Here is a 19,267-nt window from a genome sequence, read left to right on the forward strand (position 1 = left end):
TGATCACACACACTGACCTGATCTCACACACTGACCTGATCACACACACTGACCTGATCACACACACTGACCTGATCACACACTGACCTGATCACACACACTGACCTGATCACACACTGACCTGATCACACACACTGATCACACACACTGATCTCACACACTGACCTGATCACACACACTGATCTCACACACTGACCTGATCGTACACACTGATCTCACACACTGACCTGATCACACACACTGATCACACACACTGACCTGATCACACACACTGATCACACACACTGACCTGATCACACACACTGATCACACACACTGACCTGATCACACACACTGATCACACACTGACCTGATCACACACACTGATCACACACACTGACCTGATCGCACACACTGATCACACACACTGACCTGATCGCACACACTGATCTCACACACTGACCTGATCACACACACTGATCACACACACTGACCTGATCACACACACTGATCACACACACTGACCTGATCACACACTGACCTGATCACACACACTGACCTGATCACACACACTGACCTGATCACACACACTGATCACACACACTGACCTGATCACACACACTGATCACTCACTGACCTGATCACACACACTGATCACACACACTGACCTGATCACACACACTGATCACACACACTGACCTGATCACACACACTGATCACACACACTGATCACACACACTGACCTGATCACACACACTGATCACACACTGACCTGATCACACACACTGATCACACACACTGACCTGATCACACACACTGATCACACACTGACCTGATCACACACACTGATCACACACACTGACCTGATCACACACACTGATCACACACACTGACCTGATCACACACACTGATTACACACACTGACCTGATCACACACTGACCTGATCACACACACTGACCTGATCACACACACTGACCTGATCACACACACTGATCACACACACTGACCTGATCACACACACTGATCACACACACTGACCTGATCACACACACTGATCACACACTGACCTGATCACACACACTGATCACACACACTGACCTGATCACACACACTGATCACACACACTGACCTGATCACACACACTGATTACACACACTGACCTGATCACACACACTGATCTCACACACTGACCTGATCACACACACTGATCACACACACTGACCTGATCACACACTGACCTGATCACACACACTGACCTGATCACACACACTGATCACACACACTGACCTGATCACACACACTGATCACACACACTGACCTGATCACACACACTGATCACACACACTGATCACACACACTGACCTGATCACACACACTGATCACACACTGACCTGATCACACACACTGATCACACACACTGACCTGATCACACACACTGATCACACACACTGACCTGATCACACACACTGATCACACACTGACCTGATCACACACACTGATCACACACACTGACCTGATCACACACACTGATCACACACACTGACCTGATCACACACACTGATCACACACACTTACGCGAACCCGCCCCCAGGGCTCTGCGATCCCGCCCACAGGGCTCTGCGATCCCGCCCCCAGGGCTCTGCGATCCCGCCCACAGGGCTCTGCGATCCCACCCACAGGGCTCTGCGATCCCACCCACAGGGCTCTGCGATCCCGCCCACAGGGCTCTGCGATCACGCCCACAGGGCTCTGCGATCCCGCCCACAGGGCTCTGCGATCCCGCCCACAGGGCTCTGCGATCCTGCCCACAGGGCTCTGCGATCCTGCCCACAGGGCTCTGCGATCCCGCCCACAGGGCTCTGCGATCCCACCCACAGGGCTCTGAGATCCCGCCCCCAGGGCTCTGCGATCCCGCCCCCAGGACTCTGAGATCCCGCCCACAGGGCTCTGAGATCCCGACCCCAGGGTTAATGTGCAGGTTCAGTCGGCAGTTAGGAAGGCAAATGCACTCTGCTACCGTGGAAAGGGTCCAGAGGAGGTTCACAAGAACGATCCCTGGAATGAAGAGCTTGTATGAGGAACGGTTGAGGACTCTGGGTTTGTACTCGTTGGAGTTTAGAAGGATGAGGGGGGATCTTACTGAAACTTAGAGGATACTGCGAGGCCTGGATAGAGTGGACGTGGAGAGGATGTTTCCACTTGTAGGAGAAACAAGAACCAGAGGACAATCTCAGACTGAAGGGACGATCCTTTAAAACCGAGATGAGGAGGAATTTCTTCAGCCAGAGGGGGGTGAATCTGTGGAACTCTTTGCCGCAGAAGGAATTGGAATTGGAAACGCACACCGACAGGGCGACCTGATAGAGGGCTACAGGATTATGAGGGGCGTGGATAGAGTGGACGGGCAGGCACTCTGTCCCAGGGTGGAGGGGGCAGTCACCAGGGAGCACAGGTTTAAGGTCCGTGGGGCAAAGTTTCGAGGAGATGTGCGAGGCCGGTTTTTACACAGAGGGTGGTGAGTGTCTGGAACGCGTGGCCAGGGGAGGCTGTGGGAGCAGATACATTAACGGCGTTCAAAAGGCATCTCGACAAACACACGGACAGGACGGGTATAGAGGGAGACGGCACAAGGAAGGGCTGAGGGTTTGGGCCAAGGTTGGTATCATGGCCGGTACAGGCTTGGAGGGCCGAAGGGCCTGTTCCTGTGCGGATTGTGCTTTGAGTCCCTGGCCCTGTGAGGCAGCAGTGCTAACCGTTGTACCACCCCAGCGTACTATCTGTTCACTGAGGCTGTGCAGAAGGAGAATGAGACACAGGTTAAAAGTTTTATTTTCTTTATTTATTAGAATGTTCCCTCCCACGCACTCCCCTCACACCGAAACATCTCTCAGAAACACTTGCGATGGACAATGACTGGGCCCTTCTCGTCGTACTCCCTCCGGCTGATCCACATGGACTGGAAGGTGTTGAGACATGCGGTGATGGAGCCCCCGATCCACACTGAGAACTTGCGCTGGGGGGAGGCGTAGACGTTGAGCTTGGCCCGGCTGGGCGCCAGCTCGCCCATCTCCCTCTGGATGCGTTCCGCGAAGCCCGGGAACATGGAGGAGCCGCCCGACAGCACGATGTTGTTGAGGAGCTCAGGCCGGTGCTCGGCCCTGCACTTCTCCAGGCTCTTCATGGCCAGGGCGTGTAGGCCGGGGTCGGTGAGGCCTACCACCTCAGGCTTGAAGAGCGACTCGGGGCAGCGGAAGCGCTCGTTGCCGATGGTGATGATGTGGCCGTCGGGCAGCTCATAGTCGGTCAGGTAGTCATTCTCGTTGGCCACCATCTCCTCGTTGAAGTCCTGAGCCACGTAGCAGCAGGACTCCTTGATGTTGCGCACAATGTGCATCTCCTCGGGGCTGAAGGGGTTGCCGCACTCCTCCAGCAGCTTGGCCATGTAGTCGGTCAGGCCCCCGCCAGCCAGGTCCAGCCGGTAGGTGGCGTGGGGCAGGGTGTAGCCGTTGTGGATGGGGGCCGTGTAGGAGACGCCCAGGCCCGACTCGATGATCAGGCCGGTGGTCCTGCCCGTGGAGTAGAGGGAGAGCAAGGACTGGTGGGCCACGTACATGGCCGGCACGCAGAAGCCCTCAAACAGGAGCTCGGCGGCCTTCTCCCGGTTGGTGGCAGGGGACAGGGGGGCATCAGACAGCAGCACGGCGTGTTCCTCGGTGGCCACACGCAGCTCCTGGTAGAAGACGTGATGCCAGAGCATCTCCAGGGCGTCCCAGTCCGTCACAATGCCGTTGGTCACCACGGGGGTCTTGATGATCCAGGGGTTGTTGGGGATGGCACTGCCGATGAAGTAGTCCGGCCCCTTGTGGAACTCGTCCGTGGCGTGGTTGGGGATGCCCACCAGGGAACGCACCACCACACGAGGCTTGTCGTCGCCAGCAAAGCCAGCCTTGGTGTAGCCGGTGCCGTTGTCCATCACCACGGCAGCCGTCTCGGTGAAGGTCTCCTGGCACATGGGGGTCCCCTGAGGGACCACGGGGGAGGGTTTACTCATTCTGGCAGCGGGTGGGCAGCTCGTCCGAGGTCCTCCGAGTGGTCAGCTCCTCCTTTACACAGGCAAATAGTGAGTCTCCTCTCTCTCCCTCGCTTTCTCCTTCCCCCCCTCTCTCTCTCTCTCTCTCTCTCTCGTGTCACCGTTTGCGTGACTCTCCCCCAGCACGTCTGCAAAGCAAAACCCCCACCCCAGCCGCAGGGCTCATCGCCGGGGTAACCGCTCCCATCTCACAATGGCGCAGCTAACCTCTGACCCCGGGTCAGGTGATGAGGTCACAGAGATGCACCCTGAGCTGCTGCCACTGACGGAGGCCCCGCCTCCTCCTCCCCTCCCCCTCCCCAAAATATCCCCTTCCCCAGCCCCTCCCCAAAATAACCCCCTCCCCTTCCCCAAAATATCCCCCTCCCCACCCCGTCCCCAAAATAACCCCCTCCCCCTCCCCAAAATAACCCCCTCCCCTTCCCCAAAATATCCCCCTCCCCACCCCCTACCCAAAATATCCCCCTCCCCACCCCCTCCCCAAAATAACCCCCTCCACTTCCACAAAATATCCCCCTCCCCAACCCCTCCCCAAAATAACCCCTTCCCAAAACAACCCCCTCCCCAAAATATCCCCCTCCCCACCCCCTCCCCAAAATAACCCCCTCCCCCTCCCCAAAATAACCCCCTCCCCTTCCCCAAAATATCCCCCTCCCCACCCCCTTCCCAAAATATCCCCCTCCCCACCCCCTCCCCAAAATAACCCCCTCCCCCTCCCCAAAATATCCTCCTCCCCCTTCCCAAAACAATCCCCTCTCCACCCCCTCCCCAAAATAACCCCAACCCCCTCCCCAAAACAGCCCCCTTCCCATCCCCTCCCCAAAATAACCCCCTCCCCTCCCCAAAATAACCCCCTCCCCTCTCCAAAATAACCCCCTCCTCTCCCCCTCTCCAAAATAACCTCCTCCCCTACCCCTCCCCAAAATAACCCCCTCTCCTCCCCAAAATAAACCCCTCCCCTCCCCTCCCCAAAACAACCCCCTCCCCCTCCCCAAAATATCCCCCTCCCCACCCCCTCCCCAAAATAACCCCCTCCCCCTCCCCACAATATCCTTCTCCCCCTCCCCAAAACAACCCCCTCCCCAAAACAATCCCCTCCCCACCCCAAAATAACCCCAAACCCCTCCCCAAAATAACCCCCTCCCCCTCCCCAAAATAACCCCCTCCCCTCCCCAAAATAACCCCCTCCCCCTCTCCAAAATAACCCCCTCCCCAAAATAACCCCCTCCCCTCCCCTTCCCAAAATAACCCCCTCCCCTCCCCCTCCCCAAAATAAACACCTCCCCTCCCCAAAATAAACCCCTCCCCACCCCCTCCCCAAAATAATCCCCTCCCCAAAATAACCCCCTCCCCACCCCCTCCCCAAAATAAACCCATCCCCACCCCCTCCCCAAAATAACCCCCTCCCCACCCCCTCCCCAAAATAACCCCCTCCCCAAAATAACCCCTTCCCCACCCCAAAATAAACCCCTCCCCATCCCCCTCCCCAAAATAATCCCCTCGCCAAAATAACCCCCTCCCCAAAATAAACCCGTCCCCACTCCCTCCCCAACCCCACCCCCTCCCCAACCTCACCCCTGCCCCTCCTCCTCCCCCACCTCACCCCCTGCCCATACCCAACCTCACCCCCTGCCCCTCCCCTCCCCAACCCCACCCCCATCCCCAACCTCACCCTCTGCCCCACCCCCTCCCCAACCTCACCCCAAACCCCTCCCCTCCCCAACCGCTCCCCCTCCTCACCCCCTCCCCAACCTCACCCCCTGTCCCTCCCCCTCCCCAACCTCACCCCATCCCCAACCTCACCCCCTCCCCAACCTCAACCCCTCCCCCTCCCCAACCTCACCCCTCCCCAACCCCTCCCCAACCTCACCCCTCCCCAACCCCTCCCCCTCCCCAACCTCACCCCCTCCCCAACCCCCCCTCCCCAACCTCACCCCAATTACCTCCTCCGCCACTTCCAACCCCTCCTTCACCTCCAACCCCTCCGTCACCTCCAACCCCTCCGTCACCTCCACTCCATTTATACAGTGAATGGTAGAACCCTCAAGAGTATTGAAAGTCAAAGAGATCTAGGAGTACAGGTCCACAGGTCATTGAAAGGGGCAACATAGGTGGAGAAGGTAGTCAAGAAGGCATACGGCATGCTTGCCTTCATTGGCCGGGGCATTGAGTATAAGAATTGGCAAGTCATGTTGCAGCTGTATAGAACCTTAGTTAGGCCACACTTGGAGTATAGTGTTCAATTCTGGTCGCCACACTACCAGAAGGATGTGGAGGCTTTAGAGAGGGTGCAGAAGAGATTTACCAGAATGTTGCCTGGTATGGAGGGCATTAGCTATGAGGAGCGATTGAATAAACTCGGTTTGTTTTCACTGGAACGAAGGAGGTTGAGGGGCGACCTGATAGAGGTATACAAAATTATGAGGGGCATAGACAGAGTGGATAGTCAGAGGCTTTTCCCCAGGGTAGAGGGGTCAATTACTAGGGGGCATAGGTTTAAGGTGAGAGGGGCAAGGTTTAGAGTAGATGTACGAGGCAAGTTTTTTACGCAGAGGGTAGTGGGTGCCTGGAACTCGCTACCGGAGGAGGTGGTGGAAGCAGGGACGATAGTGACATTTAAGGGGCATCTTGACAAATATATGAATAGGATGGGAATAGAAGGATACGGACCCAGGAAGTGTAGAAGATTGTAGTTTAGTCGGGCAGTATGGTCGGCACGGGCTTGGAGGGCCGAAGGGCCTGTTCCTGTGCTGTACATTTCTTTGTTCTTTGTTTGTTCTATCCCCTCTGTCACCTCCAACCCCTCCTTCACCTCCAACACCTCCTTCATCTCCAACCCCTCCGTCACCTCCAACCCCTCCTTCACCTCCAACCCCTCCTTCACCTCCAACCCCTCCTTCACCTCCAACCCCTCCTTCACCTCCAACCCCTCCGTCACCTCCAACCCCTCCTTCACCTCCAACACCTCCTTCACCTCCAACCCCTCCTTCACCTCCAACCCCTCCTTCATCTCCAACCCCTCCTTCACCTCCAACCCCTCCTTCACCTCCAACCCCTCCTTCACCTCCAACCCCTCTGTCACCTCCAACCCCTCCTTCACCTCCAACCCCTCCATCACCTCCAACCCCTCCATCACCTCCAACCCCTCCTTCACCTCCAACCCCTCTGTCACCTCCAACCCCTCTGTCACCTCCAACCCCTCCTTCACCTCCAACCCCTCCATCCCCTCCTTCACCTCCAACACCTCCTTCACCTCCAACCCCTCCTTCACCTCCAACCCCTCTGTCACCTCCAACCCCTCCTTCACCTCCAACCTCTCCATCATCTCCAACCCCTCCTTCACCTCCAACCCCTCCTTCACCTCCAACCCCTCCATCACCTCCAACCCCTCCGTCACCTCAAATCCCTCTGTCACCCCCAACCCCTCCTTCACCTCCAAACCCCTCCATCACCTCCCACCCTCATCCCCTCCCCACCCCCACACCAACCTCTTCCCCGACACCAAACCCACCTCAACACTGACCTCCCTCCCCCACGCCGACCCCCTACCCAAGGTCAGCCCCTCACCCCAACCGCTTCCAGACCCACTCCCCAATCTCACCCCCAAACCTCACCCCCAATCCCCTCCCCCAACCTCACCCCCAAACCTCACCCCCAATCCCCTCCCCCAACCTCACCCCCAATCCCCTCCCCAAACCTCACCCCAATCCCCCCCAATCCCTCCCCAATCCCTCCCCAATCTGCTCCCCAATCCCCCCCAATCCCTCCCCATCCCTCCCCAATCCCCCCCAATCCCCCCCAATCCCTCCCCAATCCCTCCCCAATCCCCCCCAATCCCTCCCCAATCCCCCCAAATCCCCTCCCCAATCCCCTCCCCCAACCTCACCCCCAATTCCCTCCCCAAACCTCACCCCAATCCCCCCCAATCCCTCCCCAATCCCTCCCCAATCTGCTCCCCAATCCCCCCCAATCCCTCCCCATCCCTCCCCAATCCCCCCCAATCCCTCCCCAATCCCCCCCAATCCCTCCCCAATCCCCCCAAATCCCCTCCCCAATCCCCTCCCCAACCCTCACCCCAATCCCCTCCCCAACCCTCACCCCAATCCCCTCCCCAATCCCCCCCAATCCCCTCCCCAATCCCCCATCCCCTCCCGAATCCCCCCAATCCCCTCCCCAAACCTCACCCCAATCCCCCCAATCCCCTCCCCAATCCCCCCCAATCCCTCCCCAATCTGCTCCCCAATCCCCCCCAATCCCTCCCCAATCCCCCCCAATCCCCCCCAATCCCCTCCCCAATCCCCTCCCCAACCCCCTCCCCAACCCCCTCCCCAATCCCCTCCCCAACCCTCACCCCAATCCCCTCCCCAACCCTCACCCCAATCGCCCCCCAATGCCCTCCCCAATCCCCCCCCCAATGCCCTCCCCAATCCCCCCCAATCCCCTCCCCAATCCCCCCCAATCCCCTCCCCAATCCCCTCCCCAATCCCCCATCCCCTCCCAAATCCACCCCAATCCCTCCCCAATCCCCCCCAATCCCCTCCCCAATCCCCTTCCCAATCCCCTCCCCAATCCCCTCCCCCAACCCCTCATCCTTACTCTATGTCACCCCAACCCCTCCGTTGCCTCCAACCCTCGTTCACCTCCAACCGCTCCATCACCTCCAAATCCCCAATTGCCTCCAAACCCTCGTTCACCTCCAACCTAGGTCTCAGCTCCAGGGACCCCGGTTAGCACTGCTGCCTCACGGCGCCAGGGTCCCAGGTTCGATTCCGGCTTGGGTCACTGTCTGTGCGGAGTCTGCACGTCCTCCCCGTGTCTGCGTGGGTTTCCCCCGGGTGCTCCAGTTCCCTCCCACAGTCCAGAGATGTGCGGGTTAGGTGGATTGGCCAATGCTAAATTGTCCCTCAGTGTCCAAATTAGTTGAGATAACGGGGTTACGGGATAGGGTTGGGGATTGGTCCTGCATAGAAGGCTATTTCAGAGGGTAGGTGCAGAATCAATGGGCCGAATGGCCTCCTTCTGACTGCAGGGATTCTATGATTAACCCGCCGGCAGTCGCCCGGATTGTGCTCCGCCCCAGCCTGACAGGATGTGGTGTCCTATTGCGGCGAAGCCGGAGCCTGGGAACTGGAGGGTGAAAGCCACAGACACGAATCCCCTCGTGGGGCCCATGGGCTCAGCTCTTTTGTTTGTCCTTTGTCATCCCGGCCCTTTGGTCTGCGCCCCCGAGTGCATTCTTCTCATTCCTGGCTGATTGACGAACCATTGAAGGCTGTGGAGTGCTTTACACTTGGATACAGGGCCCAGCTACTCCTTAATCAAGGGAGACCTCCCCCAGTGACAGGCGCAAGCCCCCTTCGGAAGGTGCCCTGTGGTTCAGCCACTTGAATATGTAACCACGGCGATTGGCCCGTGTGACTGAAACCCGAGGCGGCGAGGCAATTTGAAGCTCCGGACAGCCAGGCCTCTCCGGAGTCAAAGGTTCAGGAAGTAATCCTGCCTTTTATGAAATTTCTGGAGATAATGATCTCACGAGCGAGCGAGCTTTGTCCGAAGATGTCTCCCGAATGGAGACATAATGCTTCTGAGCCTCAGGGAAAGGTCACGACCCTCCCCCCCCCCCCCCCCCCCCCCCCCCCGGCCCCCCACCAAATACCACAGGGCTGCCCTGAGTCACAATGTCTGCAACGGGCAGGCAGCCGCGGGGCACTCCCATCTGGGACTCTGCCCGTGTCTCCGTGTTGGCAGCTTGTGCCCATACAGTGCGCAAGCGGCCCGCGTTTCTTCTTTAATAATCTTTATGGTCACGAGCAGGCTGGCATTAACGCTGCAGTGAGGTGACTGGGGAAAGCCCCGAGCTGCCACACTCCGGCGCCTGTTCGGGTACACGGAGGGAGAATTCAGAATGGCCAACTGGCAGGAGCAGCACGGTGGGTTAGCACTGCTGCCTCACGGCGCCTGGGTCCCTGGTTTCGATTCCCGGCTTGGGTCACTGTCTGTGCGGAGCCTGCAAATCCTCCCCGTGTGTGCGTGGGTTCCCTCCGGGTGCTCCGGTTTCCTCCCACAGTCCAAAGATGCGCAGGTTAGGTGGATTGGCCGTAATAAATTGCTCCTTAGGTTAGGAGGGGTGACTGGGATACGGGGACAGGGTGGAGGTGAGGGCTTAAGTGGGTCGGTGCAGATTCGATGGGCCGAATGGCCTCCTTTTGTGCTGTAAATTCGATGACGCTCTGACTGGGAATGTGTGAGGGGCTGGGAATATCCTGGGAATGTGGGAGGGGCAGGGAATATCCTGGGAATGTGTGAGAGGCTGGGAATATCCTGGGAATGTGTGAGGGGCTGGGATTGTCCTGGGAATGTGCAAGGGGCTGGGAATATCCTGGAATTGTGTGAGGGGCTGGGAATATCCTGGGAATGTGTGAGGGGTTGGGAATATCCTGGGATTGTGTAAGGGGCAGGGAATATCCTGGGATTGTGTGAGGGGCTGGGATTGTCCTGGGAATGTGTGAGGGGCTGGGATTGTCCTGGGAATGTGTGAGGGGCTGGGAATATCCTGGGAATGTGTGAGGGGCTGGGAATATCCTGGGATTGTGTTAGGAGGTTGGAATATCCTGGGAATGTGTGAGGGGCTGGGATTGTCCTGGGAATGTGCGAGGGGCTGGGAATATCCTGGGATTGTGTGAGGGGCTGGGAATATCCTGGGAATGTGTGAGGGGCTGGGATTGTCCTGGGATTATGTGAGGAGCTGGGAATATCCTGGGATTGAGTGAGGGGCTGGGAATATCCTGGGATTGTATGAGGGGCTGGGAATATCCTGGGAATGTGTGAGGGACTGGGATTGTCCAGGGAATGTGTGAGGGGCTGGGAATATCTTGGGATTGTGTGAGGGGCTGGGAATATCCTGGGAATGTGTGAGGGGCTGGGATTGTCCTAGGAATGTGCGAGGGGCTGGGAATATCTTGGGATTGTGTGAGGGGCTGGGAATATCCTGGGAATGTGTGAGGGACTGGGATTGTCCAGGGAATGTGTGAGGGGCTGGGAATATCTTGGGATTGTGTGAGGGGCTGGGAATATCCTGGGAATGTGTGAGGGGCTGGGATTGTCCTAGGAATGTGCGAGGGGCTGGGAATATCCTGGGAATGTGTGAGGGGCTGGGAATATCCTGGGATTGTGTGAGGGGCTGGGAATATCCTGGGAATGTGTGAGGGGCTGGGAATATCCTGGGATTGTGTGAGGGACTGGGAATATCATGGGAATGTGTGAGGGGCTGGGATTGTCCTGGGATTGTGTGAGGCGCTGGGATTGTCCAGGGATTGTGTGAGGGGCTGGGATTGTCCTGGGAATGTGCGAGGGGCTGGGATTGTCCTGGGAATGTGCGAGGGGCTGGGATTGTCCTGGGAATGTGCGAGGGGCTGGGATTGTCCTGGGAATGTGTGAGGGGCTAGGATTGGCCTGGGATTGTGTGAGGAGCTGGGAATATCCTGGGATTATGTGAGGAGCTGGGAATATCCTGGGAATATGTGAGGGGCTGTGATTGTCCTGGGAATGCGTGAGCAGCTGGGATTCTCCTGGGAATGTGTGAGGGGCTGGTATTGTCCTGGGAATGTGAGGGGCTGGGAATATCCCGGGAATGTGTGAGGGGCTGGGATTGTCCTGGGATTGTGTGAGGGGCTGGGAATATCCTGGGAATGTGCAAGGGGCTGTGAATATCCTGGGAATGTGTGAGGGGCTGGGATTATCCTGGGAATGTGTGAGGGGCTGGGAATATCCTGGGCATGTGTGAGGGGCTGGGAATATCTGGGAATGTGTTGGGGTCTGGGAATATCCTGGGCATGTGTGAGGGGCTGGGAATATCTGGGAATGTGTTGGGGTCTGGGAATATCCTGGGAATGTGTGAGGGGCTGGGAATATCTGAGAATGTGCGAGGGGCTGGGAATATCCTGGGAATGTGTGAGGGGCTGGTATTGCCCTGGGAATGTGTGAGTGGCTGGGAATATCCTGGGAAGTGTGAGGGGCTGGGAATATCCTGGGAATGTGTGAGGGGCTGGGAATGTCCTGGGAATGTGTGAGGGGCTGGGATTGTCTTGGGAATGTGTGAGGGGCTGGGATTGTCCTGGGAATGTGTGAGGGGCTGGGATTGTCCTGGGAATGTGCAAGGAGCTGGGATTCTCCTGGAAATGCGAGGGGCTGCGATTGTCCTGGGAATGTGTGAGGGGCTGGGATTGTCCTGGGAATGTGTGAGGGGCTGGGAATATCCTGGGAATGTGTGAGGGGCTGGGAATATCCTGGGATTGTGTTAGGAGGTTGGAATATCCTGGGAATGTGTGAGGGGCTGGGATTGTCCTGGGAATGTGCGAGGGGCTGGGAATATCCTGGGATTGTGTGAGGGGCTGGGAATATCCTGGGAATGTGTGAGGGGCTGGGAATATCTGGGAATGTGCGAGGGGCTGGGAATATCCTGGGAATGTGTGAGGGGCTGGTATTGCCCTGGGAATGTGTGAGTGGCTGGGAATATCCTGGGAAGTGTGAGGGGCTGGGAATATCCTGGGAATGTGTGAGGGGCTGGGAATGTCCTGGGAATGTGTGAGGGGCTGGGATTGTCTTGGGAATGTGTGAGGGGCTGGGAATATCCTGGGAATGTGTGAGGGGCTGGGAATGTCCTGGGAATGTGTGAGGGGCTGCGATTGTCCTGGGAATGTGTGAGGGGCTGGGAATATCCTGGGAATGTGTGAGGGGCTGGGATTGTCCTGGGAATGTGTGAGGTGCTGGGAATATCCAGGGAATGTGTGAGGGGCTGGGATTGTCCTGGGAATGTGTGAGGGGCTGGGATTGTCCTGGGAATGTGTGAGGTGCTGGGAATATCCAGGGAATGTGTGAGGGGCTGGGATTGTCCTGGGATTGTGAGGATGTGGGAAAATCCTGGGAATGTGTGAGGGGCAGGGATTGTCCTGGGAATGTATGAGGAGCTGGGATTGTCCTGGGAATGTGTGTGGGGCTGCTAATATTCTGGGAATGTGCATGGGGCTGGGAATATCCTGGGAATGTGCAAGGGGCTGGGAATATCCTGGGAATGTGGGAGGGGCTGGGAATATCCCGGGAATGTGGGAGGGGCTGGGACTGTCCTGGGAATGTGTGAGGGGCTGGGATTGGCCTGGGATTGTGTGAGGAGCTGGGAATATCCTGGGATTGTGTGAGGAGCTGGGAATATCCTGGGAATGTGTGAGGGGCTGGGATTGTCCTGGGAATATGTGAGGGGCTGGGATTTTCCTGGGAATGTGTGAGGAGCTGGGAATATAAGGGAATGTGCGAGGGGCTGGGATTGTCCTGGGAATGTGTGAGGGGCTGGGATTGTCCTGGGAATGTGTGAGGGGCTGGGAATATCCTGGGATTGTGTTAGGAGGTTGGAATATCCTGGGAATGTGTGAGGGGCTGGGATTGTCCTGGGAATGTGTGAGGGGCTGGGATTGTCCTGGGAATGTGTGAGGGGCTGGGATTGTCCTGGGATTGTGTGAGGGGCTGGGATTGTCCTGGGAATGTGTGAGGGGCTAGGATTGGCCTGGGATTGTGTGAGGAGCTGGGAATATCCTGGGATTATGTGAGGAGCTGGGAATATCCTGGGAATATGTGAGGGGCTGTGATTGTCCTGGGAATGTGTGAGGGGCTGGGATTGTCCTGGGAATGTGTGAGGGGCTAGGATTGGCCTGGGATTGTGTGAGGAGCTGGGAATATCCTGGGATTATGTGAGGAGCTGGGAATATCCTGGGAATGTGTGAGGGGCTGGGATTGTCCTGGGACTGTGAGGAGCTGGGAATATCCTGGGAATATGTGAGGGGCTGGGATTGTCCTGGGAATGAGCGAGGGGCTGGGATTGTCCTGGGAATGTGTGAGGGGCTGGGATGGTCCTGGGAAAGTGTGAGGGGCTGGGAATATCCTGTGAATGTGTGAGGGGCTGGGATTGTCCTGGGAATGTGTGAGGGGCTGGGATTGTCCTGGGAATGAGCGAGGGGCTGGGATTGTCCTGGGAATGTGTGAGGGGCTGGGATTGTCCAGGGATTGTGTGAGGAGCTGGGATTGTCCAGGGATTGTGTGAGGAGCTGGGAATATCCTGGGAATGTGTGAGGCGCTGGGATTGTCCTGGGATTGTGTGAGGATCTGTGATTGTCCTGGGAATGTGTGAGGGGCTGGGAATATCCTGGGAATGTGCGAGGGGCTGGTATTGTCCTGGGATTATGTGAGGGGCTGGGATTGTCCTGGGATTGTGTGAGGGGCAGGGAATATCCTGGGAATGTTTGAGGGGTTGGGAATATCCTGGGAATGTGTGAGGGGCTGGGATTGTCCTGGGAATCCGTGAGGGGCTGGGATTGTCCTGGGAATGTGTGAGGGGCTGAGAATATCCTGGGAATGTTTGAGGGGTTGGGAATATCCTGGGAATGTGTGAGGGGCTGGGATTGTCCTGGGAATGTGTGAGGGGCTGGGATTGTCCTGGGAATGTGTGAGGGGCTGGGATTGTCCTGGGAATGTGAGGAGCTGGGAATATCCTGGGAATGTGTGAGGGGCTGGGAATATCCTGGGAATGTGTGAGGGGCTGGGATTGTCCTGGGAATGTGTGAGAACTGTGAAGACTATCCTCGCTGAGCAGTGAGGGAGATTACTGATGGCTGCCTTTGTCCGGGGGCTTTCTCTGTAAGCAGTTCAGCTGTAGGTTTGAGCTCCAATCCATTACAGAAAGCGGAACTGTCCACTTCCATTGTGTTCGAAAGGTGAGAGTTAAAACTACCCATCCATCACTGCCCTGCACCCACTGAGGGGCAGTCACCCTGAATCAACATTTCAACAAGGTTCATAACCCCAGGAGATGGGAGGGGCTGTTCATAATCCCCCCCTTCCCCCCTCACACACACACCACACACACACACCACAGAGACCAACATTACCACACTGGCCTGCTTTTAACCCCTTCAATCCCTGGACAGCGTTCAGACTGGAATCTAATCGAGGGGTTCAGGGTGGTTTATTTACAGAATAACAAATACCCGGGAGTGAGTTACAGACTGGAATCTAATCGAGGGGTTCGGGATGGTTTATATATAGAATACCAGATACCCGGGAGTGAGTTACAGACTGGAATCTAATCGAGGGGTTCAGGGTGGTTTATATAGAATACCAGATACCCGGGAGTGAGTTACAGACTGGAATCTAATCGAGGGGTTCGGGATGGTTTATATTTAGAATAACAGATACCCGGGAGTGAGTTACAGACTGGAATCTAATCGAGGGGTTCGGGATGGTTTATATTGAGAATAACAGATACCCGGGAGTGAGTTACAGGCTGGAATCTAATCGAGGGGTTCGGGGTGGTTTATTTACAGAATAACAAATACCCGGGAGTGAGTTACAGACTGGAATCTAATCGAGGGGTTCGGGGTGGTTTATATATAGAATAACAGATACCCAGGAGTGAGTTACAGACTGGAATCTAATTGAGGGGTTCGGGGTGGTTTATATATAGAATAACAGGTATCCGGGAGTGAGTTACAGACTGGAATCTAATCGAGGAGTTCAGGGTGGTTTATATATAGAATAACAGATACACGGGAGTGAGTTACAGACTGGAATCTAATCGAGGGGTTCAGGGTGGTTTATATATAGAATAACAGATACCCGGGCGTGAGTTACAGACTGGAATCTAATCGAGGGGTTCGGGGAGGTTTATATATAGAATAACAGATACCCAGGAGTGAGTTACAGACTGGAATCTAATCGAGGGGTTCGGGGTGGTTTATATATAGAATAACAGATACCCGGGAGTGAGTTACAGACTGGAATCTAATCGAGGGGTTCGGGGTGGTTTATATATAGAATAACAGATACACGGGAGTGAGTTACAGACTGGAATCTATTCGAGGGGTTCAGGGTGGTTTATATATAGAATAACAGATGCCCGGGAGTGAGTTACAGACTGGAATCTAATCGAGGGATTCAGGGTGGTTTATATATAGAATAACAGATACCCAGGAGTGAGTTACAGACTGGAATCTAATCGAGGGATTCGGGGTGGTTTATATAGAATAACAGATACCCGGGAGTGAGTTACAGACTGGAATCTAATCGAGGGGTTCGGGGTGGTTTATTTACAGAATAACAAATACCCGGGAGTGAGTTACAGACTGGAATCTAATCGAGGGGTTCGGGGTGGTTTATATATAGAATAACAGATACCCGGGAGTAAGTTACAGGCTGGAATCTAATCGAGGGGTTCGGGATGGTTTATATATAGAGTAACAGATACCCGGGAGTGAGTTACAGACTGGAATCTAATCGAGGGGTTCGGGGTGATTTATATATAGAATAACAGATACCCGGGAGTGAGGTACAGACTGGAATCTAATCGAGGGGTTCGGGGTGGTTTATATATAGAATAACAGATACACGGGAGTGAGTTACAGACTGGAATCTAATCGAGGGGTTCGGGGTGGTTTATATAAAGAATAACAGATACGCGGGAGTGAGTTACAGACTGGAATCTAATCGAGGGGTTCAGGGTGGTTTATAGATAGAATAACAGATACCCGGGAGTGAGTTACCGACTGGAATCTAATCAAGGGGTACGGGGTGGTTTATATATAGAATAACAGATACCCGGGAGTGAGTTACAGACTGGAATCTAATCGAGGGATTCGGGGTGGTTTATATATAGAATAACAGATACCCGGGAGTGAGTTACACACTGGAATCTAATCGAGGGGTTCAGGGTGGTTTATATATAGAGTAACAGATATCCGGGAGTGAGTTACAGACTGGAATCTATTCGAGGGGTTCAGGGTGGTTTATATATAGAGTAACAGATATCCGGGAGTGAGTTACAGACTGGAATCTAATCGAGGGATTCGGGGTGGTTTATATATAGAATCACAGATACATAGAACATAGAACATAGAACAATACAGCGCAGTACAGGCCCTTCGGCCCACGATGTTGCACCGAAACAAAAGCCATCTAACCTACACTATGCCATTATCATCCATATGTTTATCCAATAAACTTTTAAATGCCCTCAATGTTGGCGAGTTCACTACTGTAGCAGGTAGGGCATTCCACGGCCTCACTACTCTTTGCGTAAAGAACCTACCTCTGACCTCTGTCCTATATCTATTACCCCTCAGTTTAAAGTTATGTCCCCTCGTGCCAGCCATATCCTTCCGCGGGAGAAGGCTCTCACTGTCCACCCTATCCAACCCCCTGGTCATTTTGTATGCCTCTATTAAGTCTCCTCTTAACCTTCTTCTCTCCAACGAAAACAACCTCAAGTCCGTCAGCCTTTCCTCATAAGATTTTCCCTCCATACCAGGCAACATCCTGGTAAATCTCCTCTGCACCCGCTCCAAAGCCTCCACGTCCTTCCAAAAATACGGTGACCAGAACTGTACACAATACTCCAAATGCGGCCGGACCAGAGTTCTGTACAGCTGCAACATGACCTCCCGACTCCGGAACTCAATCCCTCTACCAATAAAGGCCAACACTCCATAGGCCTTTTTCACAACCCTATCAACCTGGGTGGCAACTTTCAGGGATCTATGTACATGGACACCTAGATCCCTCTGCTCAGCCACACTTTCAAGAACTTTACCATTAGCCAAATATTCCGCATTCCTGTTATTCCTTCCAAAGTGAATCACCTCACACTTCTCTACATTAAACTCCATTTGCCACCTCTCAGCCCAGCTCTGCAGCTTATCTATATCCCTCTGTAACCTGCTACATCCTTCCACACTATCGACAACACCACCGACTTTAGTATCGTCTGCAAATTTACTCACCCACCCTTCTGCGCCTTCCTCTAGGTCATTGATAAAAATGACAAACAGCAACGGCCCCAGAACAGATCCTTGTGGTACTCCACTTGTGACTGTACTCCATTCTGAACATTTCCCATCAACCACCACCCTCTGTCTTCTTTCAGCTAGCCAATTTCTGATCCACATCTCTAAATCACCCTCAATCCCCAGCCTCCGTATTTTTTGCAATAGCCTACCGTGGGGAACCTTATCAAACGCTTTGCTGAAATCCATATGCACCACATCAACTGCTCTACCCTCGTCTACCTGTTCAGTCACCTTCTCAAAGAACTCAATAAGGTTTGTGAGGCATGACCTACCCTTCACAAAGCCATGCTGACTATCCCTGATCATAGTATTCCTATATAGATGATTATAAATCTTGTCTCTTATAATCCCCTCCAAGACTTTACCCACTACAGACGTGAGGTTCACCGGTCTATAGTTGCCGGGGTTGTCTCTGCTCCCCTTTTTGAACAAAGGGACCACATTTGCTATCCTCCAGTCCTCTGGCACTATTCCTGTAGCCAATGATGACATAAAAATCAAAGCCAAAGGTCCAGCAATCTCTTCCCTGGCCTCCCATAGAATCCTAGGATAAATCCCATCAGGTCCCGGGGACTTATCTATTTTCAGCCTGTCCAGAATTGCCAACACCTCTTCCCTACGTACCTCAATGCCATCTATTCTATTAGCCTGGGGCTCAGCATTCTCCTCCACAACATTATCTTTTTCCTGAGTGAATACTGACGAAAAATATTCATTTAGTATCTCGCCTATCTCTTCAGACTCCACACACAATTTCCCATCCCTGTCCTTGACTGGTCCTACTCTTTCCCTAGTCATTCGTTTATTCCTGACATACCTATAGAAAGCTTTTGGGTTTTCCTTGATCCTTCCTGCCAAATACTTCTCATGTCCCCTCCTTGCTCGTCTTAGCTCTCTCTTTAGATCCTTCCTCGCTACCTTGTAACTATCCATCGCCCCAACCGAAACTTCACACTTCATCTTCACATAGGCCTCCTTCTTCCTCTTAACAAGAGATTCCACTTCCTTGGTAAACCACGGTTCCCTCGCTCGACGCCTTCCTCCCTGTCTGACCGGTACATACTTATCAAGAACACGCAGTAGCTGATCCTTGAACAAGCCCCACTTATCCAGTGTGCCCAACACTTGCAGCCTACTTCTCCACCTTATCCCCCCCAAGTCACGTCTAATGGCATCATAATTGCCCTTCCCCCAGCTATAACTCTTGCCCTGCGGTGTATACTTATCCCTTTCCATCATTAACGTAAACGTCACCGAATTGTGGTCACTGTCCCCAAAGTGCTCTCCTACCTCCAAATCCAACACCTGGCC

At 54.7% G+C, this 19,267-nt stretch overlaps 1 protein-coding gene across 1 annotated transcript; it reads right to left on the minus strand.

Annotated features, from left to right (window-relative positions):
* Positions 1-2,797: 2,797 nt before the first annotated feature.
* Positions 2,798-9,484, minus strand: LOC140402833 (actin-1-like). Its single transcript, XM_072490455.1, has 2 exons — positions 8,765-9,484; positions 2,798-4,083 (listed from the first exon to the last, which is right to left on the minus strand). Exon 2 carries the CDS (start codon positions 4,029-4,031, stop codon positions 2,868-2,870), a length of 1,164 nt encoding a protein of 387 aa, XP_072346556.1. The 5' UTR covers positions 4,032-4,083; positions 8,765-9,484; the 3' UTR covers positions 2,798-2,867.
* Between the last annotated feature and the right edge of the window lie 9,783 nt (positions 9,485-19,267).

Source organism: Scyliorhinus torazame, chromosome 26, assembly GCF_047496885.1.
Source record: "Scyliorhinus torazame isolate Kashiwa2021f chromosome 26, sScyTor2.1, whole genome shotgun sequence".
NCBI lineage: Eukaryota > Metazoa > Chordata > Chondrichthyes > Carcharhiniformes > Scyliorhinidae > Scyliorhinus > Scyliorhinus torazame.

Excerpts from the sequence above, each read along its gene's own strand:
- LOC140402833 (XM_072490455.1), bottom strand. The coding sequence starts at position 4,031 with ATGAGTAAACCCTCCCCCGTGGTCCCTCAGGGGACCCCCATGTGCCAG.